This window comes from Eucyclogobius newberryi, unplaced genomic scaffold (genome assembly GCF_026437365.1).
Source record: "Eucyclogobius newberryi isolate DKJ021-1_F unplaced genomic scaffold, fEucNew1.0.hap1 SCAF_18, whole genome shotgun sequence".
Classification (NCBI taxonomy): Eukaryota; Metazoa; Chordata; class Actinopteri; order Gobiiformes; family Gobiidae; genus Eucyclogobius; species Eucyclogobius newberryi.
Window position 1 is genome coordinate 15,857,872 of NW_027315812.1, and position 19,271 is coordinate 15,877,142.

A 19,271-nucleotide genomic window follows, 5' to 3' on the forward strand; every position below is an offset into this window, starting at 1 on the left:
TAAATCAAAGAAAGAACACATGTTTGTGACCTTGAGTTCAAATCGACAAGCTGTCAAAAGAACGACTTGAGTCACCTGACAAGGAAGAAGTCTAAAGAATGAAGTCTGAAGAATAAAGTCTAAAGAATAAAGTCTAAATAATAAAGTCTTATCCAAGTCTAAACTTGGATATCAGCCGCCATAAAACGCCATAGAAGAAGAAGAAAAATAAGTCACCTGACGAGCCTAAACCAACCAACCAACCAAAATCTGTTATGTAGTCATGGCCCATTTAGTTCATTGACAATGTGATTTTTCATCAGTTAATTAGACAACCTCTTATTCACAAGCATGTGCATTTACACAAGCATGTGCATTTACGCATTTACACAAGCATGTGCATTTACACATCTCATGCTTATTCACAAACATGTGCATTTACACATCTCATGCTTATTCACAAACATGTGCATTTACACATCTCATTCTTATTCACAAGCATGTGCATTTACAAGTGCACATTAACAACCTTTTACCAAAATATATAGAACTTGGACGAAATTGAAAGTGGTAGAATGACTGCATTTAGGAGGAGGTGTGCACGTAGTGATTTTGGCTGCCATTTTAGAGCCAGTTTCTCATTCTGTCCCTCTTCACAGCCGTATGATTGACATGTCATTCAGCGGGCCCCGTGTGATCATGCTCCAGCAGCTCAAATGAACGTCCCAGCGGCCTGGGCCAGGCGCTCTCTGATGAAGAATGTTAAAATCGCACGCCTCAATTTAAAGACTGAGGGTCTTTGTGGAGAGGGTCCCTGGTGCGCTGGGGCTGTCACAAGTAATTGCATTTCATTTGGATTGAAAAGGATTTGAGCATTTAGTGTCAAAGGGCCCTCGCTGACCATTTCCTGCTGCGACAGAACCAGTAAATAGACACAAAATCAACAGATGATTTTCGAGCCAAATTGGTTTCTGGAGGCATTGCTCTGAGGAACACAAGCTGGCTGGCAAACTGCTTAAAAGTTTCAACAAAGTTTCAGCCTACAACTTAATCAAGTCTAGACCAGGGTTAAACAAGGGCTAGAACATGACCAAAACTACAGTTTACATCAGGACTAAACTGGGCTCTAAACTGGACAAACCCTCAGGCACTTTTCAGCAGTTTGAGCAACAATAATTCATCTGTTGGATCACAATAATTTACAATTCACCAATGTTCTTTCTTTTCTTTTGATTGAACCTGAGCACAGCTGGGAGCATATTTTTATAGTGGATACTTTTTACTTTTACATCACTACATTTGAGAGCAGGTACTTTCTACTGCAAAAGTAGAAAGTACTTTAATATGGTTTGAGGGGTTTTATTTTAGCATGTTTGTGGTGAGACTCCTAAAGGCTTAAAAGTTTGAGTTCAAGCTCCAGCTTTGGACACACAGAAATATACATACATTGATTAAAAAGGTTTAAAATCACCACATTTCACTCTTTAATCCTCAAAATCCTTTTACGTTTTACCTTTTAATTATTAAACATCTACTTCAGCACTTTTAAGTCGAACTGTTTATCCTGTATTTCTACTTTCACTTAAATTGCGTGCTTCTTTTTTCCACTGAAAGCTTCAGTTTGATCACTTTTTGGCTTTATAAAACTGTGAATACTACGTGTTGTTGACTGTCATAAACATTGACAATATTGAAGAGATAATGAGAATATGTTGCAGTCGTAATGTTATATATAATGTCAGTTATAGCTAGATTGGACAATTGAAAAGTAATGCTGGACCGAAGGAAGATTGTCTTTCAAACTTCAAGACCAAACACATTTTAGATACAGTGTGTACTCTGTTTGGTCACATCCACAGCAGGGCAGAGGAGATATGCCGGTGACCGTCAGTGTCCCTAGGCCTCCACAATGCCCCCACATCAATTTCCGCTGTGCTCTCCCTTGCTATTTTCTTGCATTTTGCCTCTCAGCGCACACATAAACACACACATAAATCTCTTTCCGGAGCAGAAACTGTATCTGCTTCAATCCAGTCAGCCCATGAAATGACTAGCATTAGCCTCGGAATAGCAGACAGGAGCAGCGGCGCAAGCCCCAAATACACACAAATGTACTATCACCTTTGTAGTGTGACCTTTGTAGTCTGACCTTATGTGACTCAAAGCTGTCAAGTTTGTCTTTGAATGTTAATAGGATGAATTAGCGCTGGATTGAGAGGCAGCGCGAGCCGTCCTGGAAAGTGGCTATCCCGCTAACAGGATTGACGACAGATAAAGTGGACCATAAGCTTGACTTCTGGGCTGCTCTGAATGTCATTTGGAGCATTTGCTGGCTGCATTTTTTCTCGCCCCAAAGCTTATAAATATTTTTCGCGCTGGCAAACATCTAAAAGTCCCTCGTCTATTAAATTGTATCCCTGTCATCCCAAAGTGAGGACCACAAAACTTATTATGAAGTTTATTTGGGTTTTTCTGCTCAGAAAACTTCACTTTCTGTCTTCTGTGTCGTTAGCAACTGTAGAAATTTTACATAAACCAACACAAAACTGCATTTTATGAAGTGTGCTGTTATTGTAGTAGTAGTAGTAATAGTAGAAAACAGATATAGTCGCAGAAAACGTTTCTTGTATGCCTTTTGAAACATGAGAAAACGTATTTTACACGGCCTTTATATCATGGCGTGAGTCCTTTGTCTTCAAAAGATGTTTTAAATCCGTTGGAGACACAACAGCAGGAGTCCGCTGGCACATTAACTTAGCCTTGTAGTTAAAAAGGCATTTGCTGTTTTAACAAATGCCTGGCTCCCCGAGGATCTGGAAGTTATGAACAAAAGGGTAAGAAAGCCAATGAAACAAACAACAGAGAGGTGGCGTGGGAAAGAGGAGGAGGATTGTAGCTCTGACAACATGAGGGCTCCGGATACAAACATTAAACCAGCGCACACGTTTGTATAAGAAATGCACGCCCACACCAGGCTGATCTCACACTAAAGACATACACAATCTGCTCCACTATTCATCACTGTAGGGTCCTGTGTGCAGGCGCATAATCCAGGACCTGCTTATTTCCACCGCCAGTTTAAAAGATTATTATGAAAACAACTGTGAAAGAAATACTGGGAGTTTTTTCACTTCCAAATGTCACTGCATCCAGGCTTCCCTGCCTATGAAAAAATGAAACGTTTCAAGGTTGTTCAATCAATGTATGAAAATTGTATTAGTCTTGCATGTTTTTCCAGACACTTAATTTCATGCATTATTCATCCACTCTATACTTGATGAGCGAATGCTTTATCCGGAGAGCCACTTTTGCCCAGGTGCTAAATGTAAGGAGCAAAATGAGCAGAGTAACCAAACCTTTTTGACCTCATTCCAGATATTATTCTGGGAAACTGGCGAGAGGTACACTCAAACAAAAAAAATAATGTTGACTCTATTTAAAGGCACAATATGTAACTTTCTGTAGGTGGAAAGTCACCTGCGTAATTCCATGGAAATTCCAAGTAAATTAAAACCTTACTTCAGAACATTCACCTTGAAAATAGACAAGGCCGTACTGTGGAATAGTATAGCTAAAGGAACAACATTTCCATGGAAACAAGCAGGAGGAGGCTCTTCAAATAAATTTTTCTAAGACTCAATTTTGTGGAGATGCAAGCCCGCTCACAGCAAGAACAGTTTTTTTACACATGTCTAATGCAATATAACCATTAAAAAAGACATGTTTTTGTTTTACATCCTGTGTCTTTAAATATTTCATGTCACACTTTAGGTCAAATGTAAAAAGATGACATAATACATTTAAATATATTCATCCATCATCCATCTTCTTCTGCTTATCTGGGGCCGGGTTACTCGTCATAAAGAGCTACTGAATTGCTCTTGGTCTGCCCTGTCACCTAGGACCTGCCCTGGGTGACCCCACCAGGAGCTCGAGGCCGCCGACATCATAGCTCCTCGTATCATTCGAGCGCTCAAACCCCTCCACCAGATTAAGGTTCAAGGAGGGGTAAATATGTTCAACATTGTCCTTTTATGACTGTATGGGAAGTTTTGTGAAAACTCCTTTTACAACTGAACTTCATCTGCAGTGCTATTCTTTTTTGACAAATTCTTAACTAGATATTTTAACTTATTTTTATTGCTACACTTTTCATAAAACCTAGGACAATAATGCACTTTTAACTGTTAGTGTTTAACTTTTTCACCAAACTCGAATTAATCTTGGGCTGTCATCGTTGGGCACTGAAACAATAATGTTCATTTATGTCTGGTTTTATTCATTATTATACAGCACAGCACATCTAATAAACACTTAACCTTTCCTTTCACCTCAGTCTCGGCCTATTTAACTCCGAAAAACAAAGACTAAATGTCCTGAAAATCCTCTGGCATTGTCTTTCCATAACAAAGCTGCTCGCTCTCTCACTCACACATACTCCATTACAAACACTGCATCGCATTAGAACTCACATTTACACTTATAGCATCCATCATGCCTATGCAAATGGCTGAGGTGCACTGCATGCTCCGAGGGCACGTTAGAATTCATTCGCGCCCGTGGACGGCGTATAAAAACCAAAGTTGCCAGGCATCCATCTTGCTTTATTGAGCTGCTAACTTGACACACAAACGCACACTTCCAATTGCTGTAGCTTTGTTTCTATCGCTCCACAGTGAAATATGTTTGGAGTCAGATGAGCATTTAGAATAAGTGATTTGACTCCTCCCTGCCCCGAGGAGCCGAGCCGGTGAGAACATCATTAATTCAAGGTGCTAGAGCTTGTCAGAACGCCTTATATTGTGTATATGTCTGCACCGGCTACTGACAGTCTGTCTTTTTAAGTGTTTTTAGTATGGCGCTCGAGCTATTGGATTTGTCAAGTGGTTAAAAAAAAATGCTTAAAATTGCTCTGAACGCATGGAATCTTTCACGTGTTCTCTTTTGATGAAGCTGTAGAAAATGTTATGCAAATATATTGTTTTATACTTCTTTGATCTTGGTTTTCACACAGTACGCTTGTTTTACACACGCTTGGGACTGATTGGGGCTAGATTGCAACAATGGTTATCAAAAAAGAACACAAAAAATATCCAAGTATGTTTTGGGGCATAGTATTATGAAACAAGTTCATATTGTCATTACATAAAATCTAATACAGTTAGGGTTATAATGAAATAATAACCTGAAAATCTATTAAAGGGGCACTATCTAACTTTCCTAAATGTCCCACTGTATGGCATTAAACACATCTACCTCCATGAAGATGGCGCCACCAAGCCAAATTACAGGTCAGGTCCGTGCAGAGGCAAGCCCATTCACAGTCAGGATGCATTTTTTTGCTTGAGCAATGAAATACATGTTATAGATGTGTAATGCCCACTGTGGAACATTCCAGGCAAGGCATCTCCACAGAGGCCAGCTGGTGGTCAGAAAACTTCTGCATTTGAACTTTTAAACTGTAATGAATCATGCTCATGGCCTCAGATGCTCAAATTACTGCTCATCGCAAAATACATGTACATTTGATACGGCTTCACATTAAACAAAGTGTCAAAAAGATTTAACTAGACAGTTGTAAATGACCTCCACTGCTTCAAATTATAAATTGCCTCATTGTTTCCTCATTGATGCTCGTTCACAGTTTATAGCCCGAACATTTCCTTGACATTTAGCTGGCGAACATTCAAAGTGCATATCTCCAATAAAAGAATAAGCAATGATCTACAGTCAGACTGACCTTGTAAAATCATTATCACTCTGTTTATTTATCTCATGGGGATGTTAATTGCTAAATATTTCATTATAATAAAATCACGGGTTCATATCAGAAATACTTATCATTGATTTACATTTTTTGCAGCAATGAATCCATTTTAATGTTTTAAAATTCAGCTGTTCTTTTGTACGATGTGATGTATTGTTAAAGATACAAATATCTCACATGACATAATGCAAAAGTCCAAAATGGAAGTGAACACATCCAGTAAATAGTTGGAGAAAGTCTTTGACCTTACAACCCTGAGGCCAGCACACCACCCAGCAAGTCTCCTAGTGCAGGACAAGTCTCATGTGTGAGCAGCGCTGGTAGTTTATATCCTGCGAAGCCAACCATTCCTGGCATCTATCGACTGTGTGAGATTAGTGCCGTCCAGAGCTTTGAGAAGTCATGTATTTCAGAGCTGAAATCTTTACAATTCAAAGAGGCTGCTTTGAAACAAATGAGCCATTAGATTGGAAATTGAACGTATTTTACCTGCAGTGTGGGCCATGATGGAGCAAAGAGTTAAGGCTTTTCAGAACTTTTCTTATATTTGGACTCTTATAAAAAGAAACCATTTTAAGTTATAAGAATTTTGAATATAAAGTTTATGTTGAGTGAAATCAACGGCTATACTTTTGGTTTTCCCAGATTTAGGTCCAACAAGAGTAAGAAAGTATTGTTATAACTTGGCTTTGTTCAATCTTATTACTATAATACAAGCAAATATACAACCTAGTTCACTAATGGCAACAAAACCTTAAAGACTATACAACAATCCAATGGTCAGACTCATAATCTTATCAAACGGCTTGAACAATGTGATCGTTCTTCTATCCACAGCTCCTAAAGTGGTCTCATTCTCTTTCGACGTCGGAAACGGGCCAGTCGAGCTGAACGTCCACTCGGCCACGCCCCTCAACGACGACCAGTGGCACCGCGTGGTCGCCGAGCGCAACGTCAAGGAGGCGGTGCTTCAGCTGGACCAGACGTACAGGGTTTCCCGCTCAGCTCCGACGCAGGGGCACACCCGGCTGGAGCTGTTCAGTCAACTCTACGTGGGTAAGACCGAGGAGCCGCCCGCGCACTACACTGCATTCAATTAACCGAACAATCATGAGGTAGGATTAATCTGTAAACAAATGTGATTGCGAGTTGAACATAATAACTACCTTTTGAATGAGAGACAAACAGAGCATAATTAAAGAGATCTGAAGTCAATATCTTTGTAATGACGGTGAACAGCTATAATAAAGATTGTTTTAATTATAATCTTTAAGGCTTACCCAATGAGTGCCTATTAAAAGAAGGGAAAGTGTGTGTGTGTGTGTGTGTGTTTGGCGACTAGTTTTTCCTGTGATCGTTGTCCTTTTTTTGAAGAGCGCAGGCGTCACAGTCTCCCCCATACTCTCCCTTTAACTCAGCGTTTATCCACAGCAGCATCTACACTGACACGGGCGCTTGCTTCAGTGTAAGTATTTTAATGAGCACCTATGCCGACTACGAGGGTGCAATTTTAAGTTAATTCACTTGGCGAGGTCATTTTCTCTGAATCGTTAAAATACCTTAAACTCAGCAATTATTTTCCACTTATTAAGTCTATAATTGCGCAAAGAAAATTTTGAACTGCACATCTCTGTGTCATTTGTGCAGCCAATTCATATCGCTCACCGGACAGCTTTTTTGTGTTGCTTTTGAAAGTGCGCCAATAAGGGAAAACATGAAAACTGACATTAATAAAGTAGATTATCTTTTGGTTGTGTGATGTTTACAACGCCAGACACTCAGAGTACTATTGGTGGAATTTAAAGGAAGAGTGACTGAGCCGTTATATTTGATTAATGTGTTTGTCAGAATCAGAAAAGGTTTACTGTCATTGTCTATTAACAAAATTCACAAACATAGGAACTTGCTTTGGTGATTCGGTGCAACATAAAACGATGAACAATGATAACAACAACATATATAGAATCAAATGGACATACACAAAATGTACAGGTAAATTTACAGATATAGTTACATCTGAAGACCAGGCGTTGTTAATGTAAAAACAGACTGCTCCGCCTCGTGTTTACCCCCCGGGGAGATCTCTCTGTGGGTCAGCTCGGAGCAGATGGAAACCCTGCAGCTCCACGGCGCAGTCCGGGACCGACTCACTGAGCCACGTCTCTGTGAAACACAAAACAGGAGATGAAGAAAAGTCTCTGTTTCATCTCATCAGCAGCACCAGTTCATCCAGCTTGTTGGAAAGAGAGTTCACTTTAGAAAGGATCCCAAAAACAAAGTTCACGTTAACACCAGGGCGTCCGTCTGTGGCGCCATCTTGTGTTGATATAATCAGACAGACACGACGATAAAAACTACAATAATACATACACTTTTTACATAATAGACTTCATATTGCAGTTGCTTTTGTCATTCACAAACGTACTAACAGTAGCAAAGGAAACCAAAATTGTATTGACGTAAAAGTATTAATAGCAAGTAAAATACCGTTAAACTTAAAGCAAATATAACTCAAAGTCACAGTTGGTTGATAGGTCTGAAATAATGGTTCCCAAGAAATGCAGTGTATCTTAGTTATAGGCCAGTGGTCATAATGTTTTGCATGTCAACTATCTTGACATGATCTCGTTCTGTCTTTTGCAGTGAACCAAACTTTGAAGCTGAAATACCTTTATACTTTTTCGGGATTTAGGATAAAAAGCACTGAAGCGGATCCCAGACTTTCTCCTTTCGCGTGGATGAGAAAAGAAAACGGTTCAGCCAAGAGGAGATTGCTCCAAATTCCAGTCAGGCCTATCATTGGGATGACCAAGCGGTTGTTATGTAATCTTGTAATTTTGGTCATTTGGATATTCTAACCTCACCGTTTATTTCTGTATTTTGCACCTTCATTTAGTCCAAGGGCTCAGTGGAGTGTGCGTGTGTTGGATGATGCGGCGGACTTAATGGCTGTCTGATAGTGCTGTCAGCTCATTTGCATTTGTGTATTTTGTGTCAAGTGAAGGCAGGAGAAGGCTTAGCTCGGCTGCGCGGGTGCTTTTCAAATACAACAACAGTGCAAGTGTCAGAGCCGCGACAAGGGCGACTTATATCTGATCTCTAATCCCTGAATAATCCACGCCTCAAAAAGTACTTGAAAATAAATTACAATGTGACACACCAATAAGTCACCAATGGGAAAAATGGTGGGAACAGTTTATAGGAACAACAACAAGTTCATTTCTATCTTATTACAAACATTACATAACGTTTTGTACTTTTTGATATTTAACTGTAGGCTGTGCTAAAAGTTGTACAAAATATATGAACGTGCAGTATTCTATGTTGTTGAAGACACAAGAATATGTCTAAAAGTTGAAACACTTAATATTATTACGTGCCACTATTTTCAGACATGGGTGATATTGCAATGAAACCAAACTGGCATCTTTTTTGGAAGGATTTTGTTAAATGTGTTAGTCATTTTATGTCTCATTTCACCTTTTTGTTTGAAGACATGCGGTTTGGTTTCCATTAAACACTTGACGCAGAAAGTAAAAAAATGTATGTTTCACAAAAGCAAATGCCTCAATCCTAAAACCTTTTCCTGATGTACCAAAATTCTAAATTAAAAGAAACTGCCTTTTCTACAAATCCTACTGCTCTCCATGGCGTTTCCCCCCATTTCTATTTTTTGTTGTTGTTTACTACTATGATTTCTTTGCTCTATATGTTGCTCAATTTTGACACCCGTGTTGTGTTTTATGTATTTTATTATTTTTAAAGATACTAAATTGTATTTTCAAGGAAAGGCAAGTTTATTTCAGTGCAGTGTGTTCACAATGTATACTTCAATATCAGTTACAGGAATCAGAAAAGGTTTATTGCCATTGTCAATGAACAAAATCCACAAAAATATGAACTTGTCTTGGTGATTTGGTGCAACATACAACAGTGAACAATAATAACAACAACATATAGAATCAAACAGGGCATGCATTGAAGAAAAACACCTCCACCTCCCTCCTGTAGTCAGACTCATCCCTGTCTGAGATCAGTTTTAAGGAGTCGTGGCTAATTTTTACACCTCTGTTGTTACCTAACTTTTCTCTGAGTTACGTGAGGACTTTATTTTCAAACCGTTATCCACAAAACCAAACTAATAACACAATATGGGCTGAATGTGAAAATCAACCTTATAGACAGACATTCTTTTTGTGTGTTTGATGTCATGTTTTCTTGTAACGCGCCACCTTATGCCTTTTTTTTGTAACTTCCACCTGATTGATATTGATGCAGTTGTTGCAAGGAATTGCTGCGAGAACGAGGAACGCCGGCCCAGAAGCCTTACAGGGAATACAATTTTGAATTCATCTTTGTTTGTAGTATTTGACAGAGGAGGCGCAGGGGAAAATAAACTAGCCGTCGAAATTACCTCTTTGAACGGCGTTGCTTTTAGATTTCACATAACATACTCAGCAGGGGTGTGCACTGGGGAGCGGTGTTTTGGCTTACCTTGTTCTCATAAGAGTCTTTGCATCATCCACTTGTCTATGTCTCAATCAATATGCCCCTTATCAAGCTGGTGATTGCTTTAGTGTTTACTGCACAGTGCCTCATTTACTCGAATGGCCTTCTGAGTAAATGTATCACCCCTCACTCTGTTAACTTTGCTCCATACAGGCATCCAGATATACATATTCCATACAGTGCACTTGTAAAAACCCACCATAACTTTATAATGATTCTTTTTCTGATTAAGCAAGTACTGTTTTATCACTTTGCATGGCTTCACTTTATTTGTTTGTTTGTTTATTCACCGTTGCATTATCTTCTTCTTTTTTTATCCCTGCATGCTTTTGTCTGTGGATCTACACCAAACCTCTGCATGTTTTGTCGCTCTCAACAGGGAAACCGGCTTCCATCACCTGCCAAGACAGTAGGTAACACTTAATGAGTACAACGAAATAGATGGAGAGACATAAATACGACGTGGTGAATAAACATACAGTAATTAGCATAAGGCTGGACCCCTAACTGTGTTTAATGCACATTTCCACACACAGAGTTGGGCACTGGATTAGTTATTTTACTGAGTTACAATACAGTAATATTGCAAAGGCACAACAATGTTAGATAATATAGTTGTAGGGATTAGTATAATCATTTTGATCACAGCAGCTACTACTTAAAGGCGGTATGGACGATTTTTCGGCGATTTGAGAACGCAGGCGGAAGTGCGCATGCGCACTCCCCCGTGTGGACTGATACAACACACACGTGCGTTTGTTTATTAGCGCAACGGAGCGCATCGCATCTCTCGTCTCCCGTAGATTTCTGTCCACTTCTGCGTCAGCTCGAACTGTCTTTCTCCGTCTTCATTTTGCCCCGTACACTGAGGGAACTATATTATGATAGATCCATGCGCTTAGGCACGCGGAAACGTGTTGACGAGCCTGACGCGGCTGCAGGTGAGCGATAGGTGCGTTTTATGATTGATACGTGGCAGGACAAATGATTTATCCACGCCACGAGGAAATATGATGAAAAATTTGCTGAAAAAAATCGTCCATACCACCTTTAATTTATATTTAAGATGACTTTGCATAAGCAGAACTTAACTGATGCTCCTTTAGTATAACAGGAAATACAGTCTTTGCCACACTTAAGATTTTGTTCAAATACAATCTGACCGCTCGAGGCGATGTCTATAACTTAAAATAAATTGCTTTAACTTAAAATAATAAATTGTTGGGGATTATCTAAAATTCAGAACCACTTTTCTGTCTGCTTTACATGCAAACTATGTAACATTATATGTTTTTTTTGTAACTTTATGCATATTCATTATTTTCATTAGTACCATGCACAAGCCAAAGGTCTCAAGGTCAAATTTAGTGTCATTGACTTTTTGGAAAGCTCAGCACTTAACTCGACATTTTAATTGGAAACTGCAGATGTCCTGTGTGTGCACTAATGTGTGTGCGTAATGTAATGAATGCACAATGTTGCTCATTAGCACTTCATTTCAGGTTATCTTACCCTTGGTTTGCCATGCGTTTTGCACATGTAAATAGGCTTTGATCTGTGTGTCAATAGAGCTTACAAATAGAATAGCATGTGTGTTAAAGGCTATGCCACAAATGTAACTTTTCTTCTTGTCTCCATGGAGATGTTATTGCTTTGACTTAATTGTTCTACTGTATGCCTTTAAACACTCAGGCAAAGAAACGGTAATCAAACTGAACATCCAAATGCAAAGGTTATACAGTGAAATTATGTCAATTAAAATGCTAATCCTGGGAAACATTTGGTTTATTCAGTTGAAATATCAAGTTTAGTTTGTTTTTGACTATTTTTCCTTTGTCAAATCAGGCTCATTTTCTGTTCAGATTGAAGACCAAGTTTCAGTATGTAGTATATTTTATCTTTTTTTACTGTATTTCTATTATGGTTATAAATGAGTGCAATTCTCCTAAACTTCCTGTTGCCCGTTGTGCCTGTTCCAGCGCACGTGCCCATCTCAGTCCCCGCAGACCTCCAGGCCTGCTGTCCATGTAATCACACGCTGATTTAGACCTAAGTAAACAGGTGGCAGAAACCTCCATCCAATCAGCACGACAAAATAGATTAATTAGGAGCTTTGCAAAAAGTCATTGTGGGGCTGAGAAGTGGTGAAAAGCCCGAGAAACCTCAGCTGGGTTTCCATATATACAATTAAATCACTGGCAAGAGTGTCGAGTGCATATTATCGGCTACATCATGGTCATGCCCTTAGTGCTAAGCTAACAACAAAATACAGTGATTGTGTAGCTCTTTAAGGAAGGCTATTAGCGTCACATTTTGCTAACAAATAAACTGAAATGGACTCTGCAGAATGCAATAAAAAGGTTTGAGTAACTAAGATGCTTAATCAGATTGTCCATGGGAATAACTGTATTTGCATCTCAACTCGGTGTTCTTGCATCAAAATCTATACCTGTGGGTGGGTGTTTATGTGCATGTTTATTGCACTAGTCATTTAGGAGGACATTAATCTATTTTACGCCCCTAGTGTGTCCAAGTTAATGGGTAGTTAGACCGTAATGGTGCGAGGCCAGAATGACGATGGAAGCACTTTAGAGGAATTGCTATTGACACCCCAAGGCTAAAAACGTAATGCCCATATTGACTCATTTACAATCAAGTATAGGCCATATGCGGCATCCATCTCCTTATTTGTCATTTATACGTGTGCGTGCGTTTCTGCATACCATACGTTGGTTCATTAAGAGGTGCAATTAGCGGGGAAAAAGTCTAACAAGTTGAAGGTTGACTCAAGAGCAGAGACGCTGGTAGATCTATTACCGCCGTGTCTTCCCCGAGGCATTAACAAAAAAGATTACAAGTGACAATGACTTTTCCGTCCCTGACTTTAACTTATAGTCTGCGTGACATTCTGATACGCCGATGCTCTTCCCTCTCTCCTCTCAGGTGCCGCAGGGGGGCAGAGAGGCTTCCTAGGCTGCATACGGGGCCTGAGGATGAACGGCATCACGCTGGACCTGGAGGCCAGAGCAAAGGTCACGCCGGGGGTCAAGCCGGGTTGCCAAGGACACTGCACCAGTTATGGGATGTACTGCCGCAACGGAGGGAAGTGTGTGGAGAAGTACAACGGGTATCTGTGCGACTGCTCCAAGACGGCCTATGACGGGCCCTTCTGTACGAAAGGTGAGGTCGTGATCTGAGCCGTTCATTTACACAACAGGGATTTTGATCAAACTAAGTGGAGGTCAAATGTGAGCGAGAAAGACTTTATTTTCCACGGTGCGCACTCGTATTAGTGATAGATAGTGATGGTTAGATAACATGTTTCCACTTCCTGCTTCCTGCTTTAAGAGCACGTCAGCACGTCATGTATTGTGTAAATATTATTTTCATAACTACCATAAATATCTGCAATCTACGTAACAGCACGCTCAGTAAAACTTCAGTTTCTAGCCTTTGTTGTATTTTCCGCAATTTAGATATTTTCCAGTCATACTTTTGTGTGCCATTTTCTCTGTTTTTGGGTGAGAAATATGAATAGACTTTCCAATTCAACAGTCAAACTCTAGATTGGTTTAAAATTACATTTGATTTGACCAGTTGAGGCTTTTTATTGCACAGGCCCTCTTATATCCGAATTGCCTGATATTCAAGCCTAGAAAGAAAGAAGTATGTATGTAAATCTGTCTAATATAGTTCCTAGCTTTCACAAACTCTTTGGCAAAATGTTTGTATTCTTGTGCATTATTTTATAGCCGCGTGCACAGCTTTAGTGCAGCTTTTTTCAGAATGTAAAGTACTGACCCACATATGACACTTTTGCAAGAGATAAAATGCTCTACTACTCATACTTATTAGATGCAGATGGCACAGCTGTCTCATTTTGTTACAATGTTCTGTCTTTACAATAAACTCTTTGGGGAAAAACACAAAATGTACTCTTTTGCTAAAGGTTGAATACTTCAGATTTAAGTTCAAAATCCCGTAACAGTCTAAAAGAATTTGAATTTGAATGTGTTGTGTTTCAAATAACACAACACACTTTGTATTGTTGGTCACGTTTTGATTGTTCTCATCTCCTATTCAGTTTGAAGCCGAGTTAAAAGTGTTTGTGCTTATGATAAAAGACATCGATTGGGTTTGAATTTGTGCTTGCCCACCGATACTCCCTGACTGTAGAGGGTGAAAGCTGAATACTAAAACTGATACTCTGCAAACTGAGAGCCGACTGGAACCAATAACAGGAACACTGAGACGTCTCAAGCCGAGGGGGACAGATTAGAATGACTATTATTGTGTTTCTGAAGAATAATACTCAAGTAGTTCTCAATACGTGTATTTCCAGTTTGATGTCACACTCCCACTTTACTTTACTTTCATTTAGAGAATTTAAAATGTGCCTTTTCTGCATTAAGCCTGACCCAAGCCTGTATAAATGGCAGCAAATGCACCTCATAAGCATTTGCATAAACAATAACGAATTATGTTATAGTCATGTAGTTTTAGGTAGAATATGTTATAACAAACAAAAAGTATTCAACTGAAAATGATTCAACTTGACTTAAGAGTGGAAGACCAGCTGATTCTGGAAAACTGTACTGAGGTCAGCTGTTGAATTACATAGAAGATAAAACTTGTTTCCACCTTTGAAATCCCCTTGAAAAAAGCAGTATGTTGAGTAACATTAGTGGAACTTGAGGGAACTTCCTCTTTAGTCTGCAACACACATTGTATTTGTTTGTTTCAGCCGCATTCATTATGCCGAATTAAACCTCTTCTCTCCAAAAACAAGTTTGGGGTAAAAGCGCTGGGTGTGGGTTGATTTCCGACACGTGAATTAATTTGTTTCCTAAAGCTGAACATAGCTTTTCCGGGCTGTCTTGGCAGGAGGGCGACAAGATGACAGAAAAGCAGGAGGAGTGGGACACTGCATTGCTGTGGGTTTGTGTGGAGGAGGCGGACAGTAATGAGCAAGTTTACAACATGCAAATAGCTCGTCTAAATGCTGTCAGAGCTGATCAAGGAGTTCAGGATTCACAATCAGAGGTTCCCGGCACACGGTGACATTGTTTTTGTATCTGTCAATGCAGCATAGTCACCAAAGTGGAAGATGTGATCAAAAAGCCTATGATTTAATGTGCACATCACGTGTCATATAAGGATTTTAGATGATAAACCATTCTATACCATACTTCACCACTTCTAATGCAGATTTTTAGTGCAATTGCTGCCACTAAAACTAGGTTCTATGTTCTTGTTGGTCATATCATCGGAACAATTTTGAACAAGGTGAATTTACAGTACCTCCTATTCTGTTTGAATATGTATAACATTTTAACATTTTGTTTTGTTTTTGGATTGGGAATCTTGTTCACACAATCATATAAATATTTGATATGATTTCAACAAATTCTCATACTACTACCCAGGGGAACAATAGCTATTATAATTCATCTTCTTAACGTACCTTTGCTCTGTACGGTATCTCATGCTTCTGCACCAATTCACGAGGAGGGCATTGGTTTATTTAGATCCATAACCTCTGCCTACATTAGGCCTTCATTGCATTTTCAGCCCTGTTTCCTCTCTGTATGTCCCTGTTGCCCTCCTCAAAACCACATCTTTTCTGCTTTTAATCCCCCCCTGTCCACTTCTCCTCCCAGTGAAAAATGCATGAAGCCGCTGTAATTGCACCGTGCATTTCCATTGTATCCATATTTACGCGCAGCTCACGGGACGCCTCTGTGTTATTATTAAATTCTGCATTTCTGCCCTCTAGGGTCACACCACTCCTACATTTATTAACATGCACAGCTCACACCTGTTAGAGCTGTGTACGAATTCACGGCTCGAGAATCTTGTACGCGCCGACATCAAAAACACAAAATCTAGTGCGAGCCCTGGAGCCGGATTTTCTCATTCACGCTTTTGCCTTCCAGACATGAGCGCGTGTGGGGCTGTGAAGCTCATGGCCTGTTTCCTCTGCTGGAGCGACAAAGGACTGGAGTGTAGTCCACAGTTTGAACAGGCTCAAAACAAAAGCCAAAAAGGCAAAGAGCAAAGATGGAGAGATTAGAGCGGGGCCAGTGCTTGTAAATTGAATTATTTATTCTCTGTAAAGTTAGTCCGCTTGAGAAGGGTCAAGGTAGATGTGATGGTGTTTTTCTACTTCTGGCTAGAGGACAACAGCACCATAACTTTTAAGTAGCTCACACATGACAATATAATAAGAAAGAGCAGACACATAATGGTAAGTCTAGATGGCAAAAATAACAAAAGACTATAAGAAATATCTCGTAATGCATGAGGTAGGGAGAAGAAATAAGGTGAATAAGGCCATCTCGTCTGTTACATACAATAAGTCGTTGTGCAATTGTGTGGAGTATGTTGTGAATGTGAGGCTGTATTGTTCACTGTGGGCGCTGTAGGGGTCTGTCTGCTCTGTTCCTCTGTTGCTGTTTGGTGGAGTGAATCAGCAGGAGCGACAGTAGATATAAAGTGAACCTGTCTGTGTCTGTGGGTGCGTTCACTTGGCCTATAAAAACTAGAATAATCAGATAATCCCAATAAAAAAGATCTGTATTTTAGATGTGAGTTTACATGCACAAGTGGCATCTGATAAGGAGAAACAGAAGGTGAATTACAGTTGTATTTGGAAGACTGACTATAATACTTTTTTTTTTTAATCTTGTTTTTAATCTTTGACACATTAATCTGCCCTTCTTTCTATTTTTCTTTGTCAAAACCTGCAGATTAAACACATCAGATGTTACTGTTTACATGTCATTTCAATTATCTTGTAACTCTAGAGATCCGATAATGTAAACATAGCTAGGAAAGTCCATGGATCAAAACATATACATTATTTTACATATAATTGCGTATTTTAATGCTTCTCTAAAAGTGTTTTGGAGATTCAGCTGAAACAATTCTTTGCCCCGTCGTATATTAGATGTTAGGCCAGGCAAGTTTATTTGTAGAGCCCAATTCGTACACAAGGCAATTCAAACAACTGGAAAAAAGAGACATTCAAATCTCAAAAGACATGACAGAAATCACAAAACCTTCATTTCTATTCATTCAATTTAACATTTTTGTGTGTATATTATCAAGCAACACAAAGACACTGGCTGATTTAGCAAGCTCTTGATAATAAGATATCTATTAATTGCAGTGTTATCAAAATATATGGCAGAAAACAGATATATTTTCCATCAATTCTACAAATAGGTCTGAATGCTTGTAATGCAGCTTGAAGTATTTTTCAGACTGGTCTTATGGGAGGCAATTGAACTTTCATATTGAATGTGTGTTGACTTATCTTTACTCATGTATTAATAATGGAACTATACAAGGTGAGACCTGATATCACTGCATTTGCACATAAACCTTGGACTCTCGGTTAAAGCATTTACAGCATTTTCATTTCTTGGACATTGTGTTTCGTCTCCCAGTAACTGCCAAGCACACATTTGGACACTGACGTTGGGCACACGAGAGGAATGAAGAGGGTTTGTGCCGTTTAACACTTGATTAGGAGATTGAAAAAGCCTCCAGGCCTGGCAGGGAAAATCCTTTGTTGTGTTAATGGGATAAACTGACACAGCTTTTACACCGCTATCAGCAAGTTTTCCATGGGTTATGTTGATGCTTCTGCTGCCTACACCTTTAAAAATATACAGTATCTGCACTGGTATTGATTTATTTCTCATGCCTGTATACGTAATATGGTTTTGAAGCCCAGGGCCTTCAGCAATAACTTCTGGTCAATGGGCCATCTCATTACATTGTTTTTGTGCTGTTTAGGGTGCATAGTTTTCAAGTAAACTGAATATATTTGTGCTTATTCTTTCAATCCATCCCGCCATGAAGCCTCAAGCAAACAGCTAGAAATGTAATATTATAAAATCCTATTTACAACGTGTAAAACCTGGTGCAACACTTGCACAATAGTCTTTACAATATTTTTTTTACAGAAAACATTGTAGTATTGTTGCAAAATACAAAGTTGCAAAGTATAATGTAATCATTCTGTCCTTTGAACCATTTTTTAAAGGAGATTTAATATGCAAAATCGACTGTGAGAGCTCGTAACCCTAATACGTGTTTTTCTTCATATATCTACTTTGCTTTAGAGACAACATTGCTACGATTATCCTTGTTTTCACCACTTTGTTGTGATGACTTTCATAGCCCTGCTAGTGAAGGTGGAAGGTGGAAAACAACACCCCTGTTTTCAACCAAATGTCAGCTGTTTTTATTTGTGTTTATTAAGTAATGATAGGTCTAATGCATAATGTACTCTTTAAAGAATAACTCTCAAACCCTGTTGCTGTGGCTGCTCCGTTCAGGAGACAATGTAATCATTGAATTACACAAGGTTTATATGCTGACATTTGCAGAGCTGCGTGTTTTGTATCCAAGGTCTATTTTCATCCTTTATCTTAGTATTCAATTAGTTAGCTTGTCTTATTTACGTTGTCTTTTAACATGTTTACATTTTCACTGAAGCACTTTGGTCCAATTTGGATTAGAAATGTTTTACCTCACTGTGTTGTGTTTTTCCTTCCTTTTCCAGACATCGGCGGTTTCTTCGAGGCAGGCACTCTGGTGAGATACAGTTTGGCCCCGGGACCGGTCTCGGCCAGCAGAGAGTCCAGGCTGCAGTCTCACCAGCTCTGGCCCCAGGATGTGAACCTGACCAGGGACGAGCTGAGCCTGAGCTTCAGCACCTCCAGCTCCCCCGCGGTGCTCCTCTACGTCAGCTCCAAGACTCACGACTACCTGGCACTGCTGCTCCGCCACAACGGTGAGGGAAACACACACAGGCCATAAAGTCAGGCATTATGTTGTGTATTTAGATGTATTTATAACTGTAGACAAATATTATTTAGTGATACAACTTTTTACGAGTTGACTATGCTCTTTTCTTTTAAGGAAAGCAGTTTTTTGATCATCATAACTGACCCAGAGATGCCATTTATTTACCATATTTTCAAGTTAAAACATTCTATAACTA

The 19,271-nt window shown here is 39.4% G+C and overlaps 1 protein-coding gene across 2 annotated transcripts in view; it reads left to right on the forward strand.

Annotated features, from left to right (window-relative positions):
- The window catches only part of cntnap2a (contactin associated protein 2a), a 315,624-nt gene that overhangs the window by 271,047 nt on the left and 25,306 nt on the right, over window positions 1-19,271 (forward strand). The window contains exons 19-22 of one of the 2 annotated variants that reach the window (XM_072450653.1): window positions 6,584-6,802; window positions 10,635-10,664; window positions 13,199-13,435; window positions 18,831-19,061. In XM_072450653.1, the coding sequence (XP_072306754.1) occupies window positions 6,584-6,802; window positions 10,635-10,664; window positions 13,199-13,435; window positions 18,831-19,061 (717 nt within the window). The remainder of the gene's footprint in view (window positions 1-6,583; window positions 6,803-10,634; window positions 10,665-13,198; window positions 13,436-18,830; window positions 19,062-19,271) is intronic. The other variant, XM_072450654.1, reaches the window with a different exon arrangement.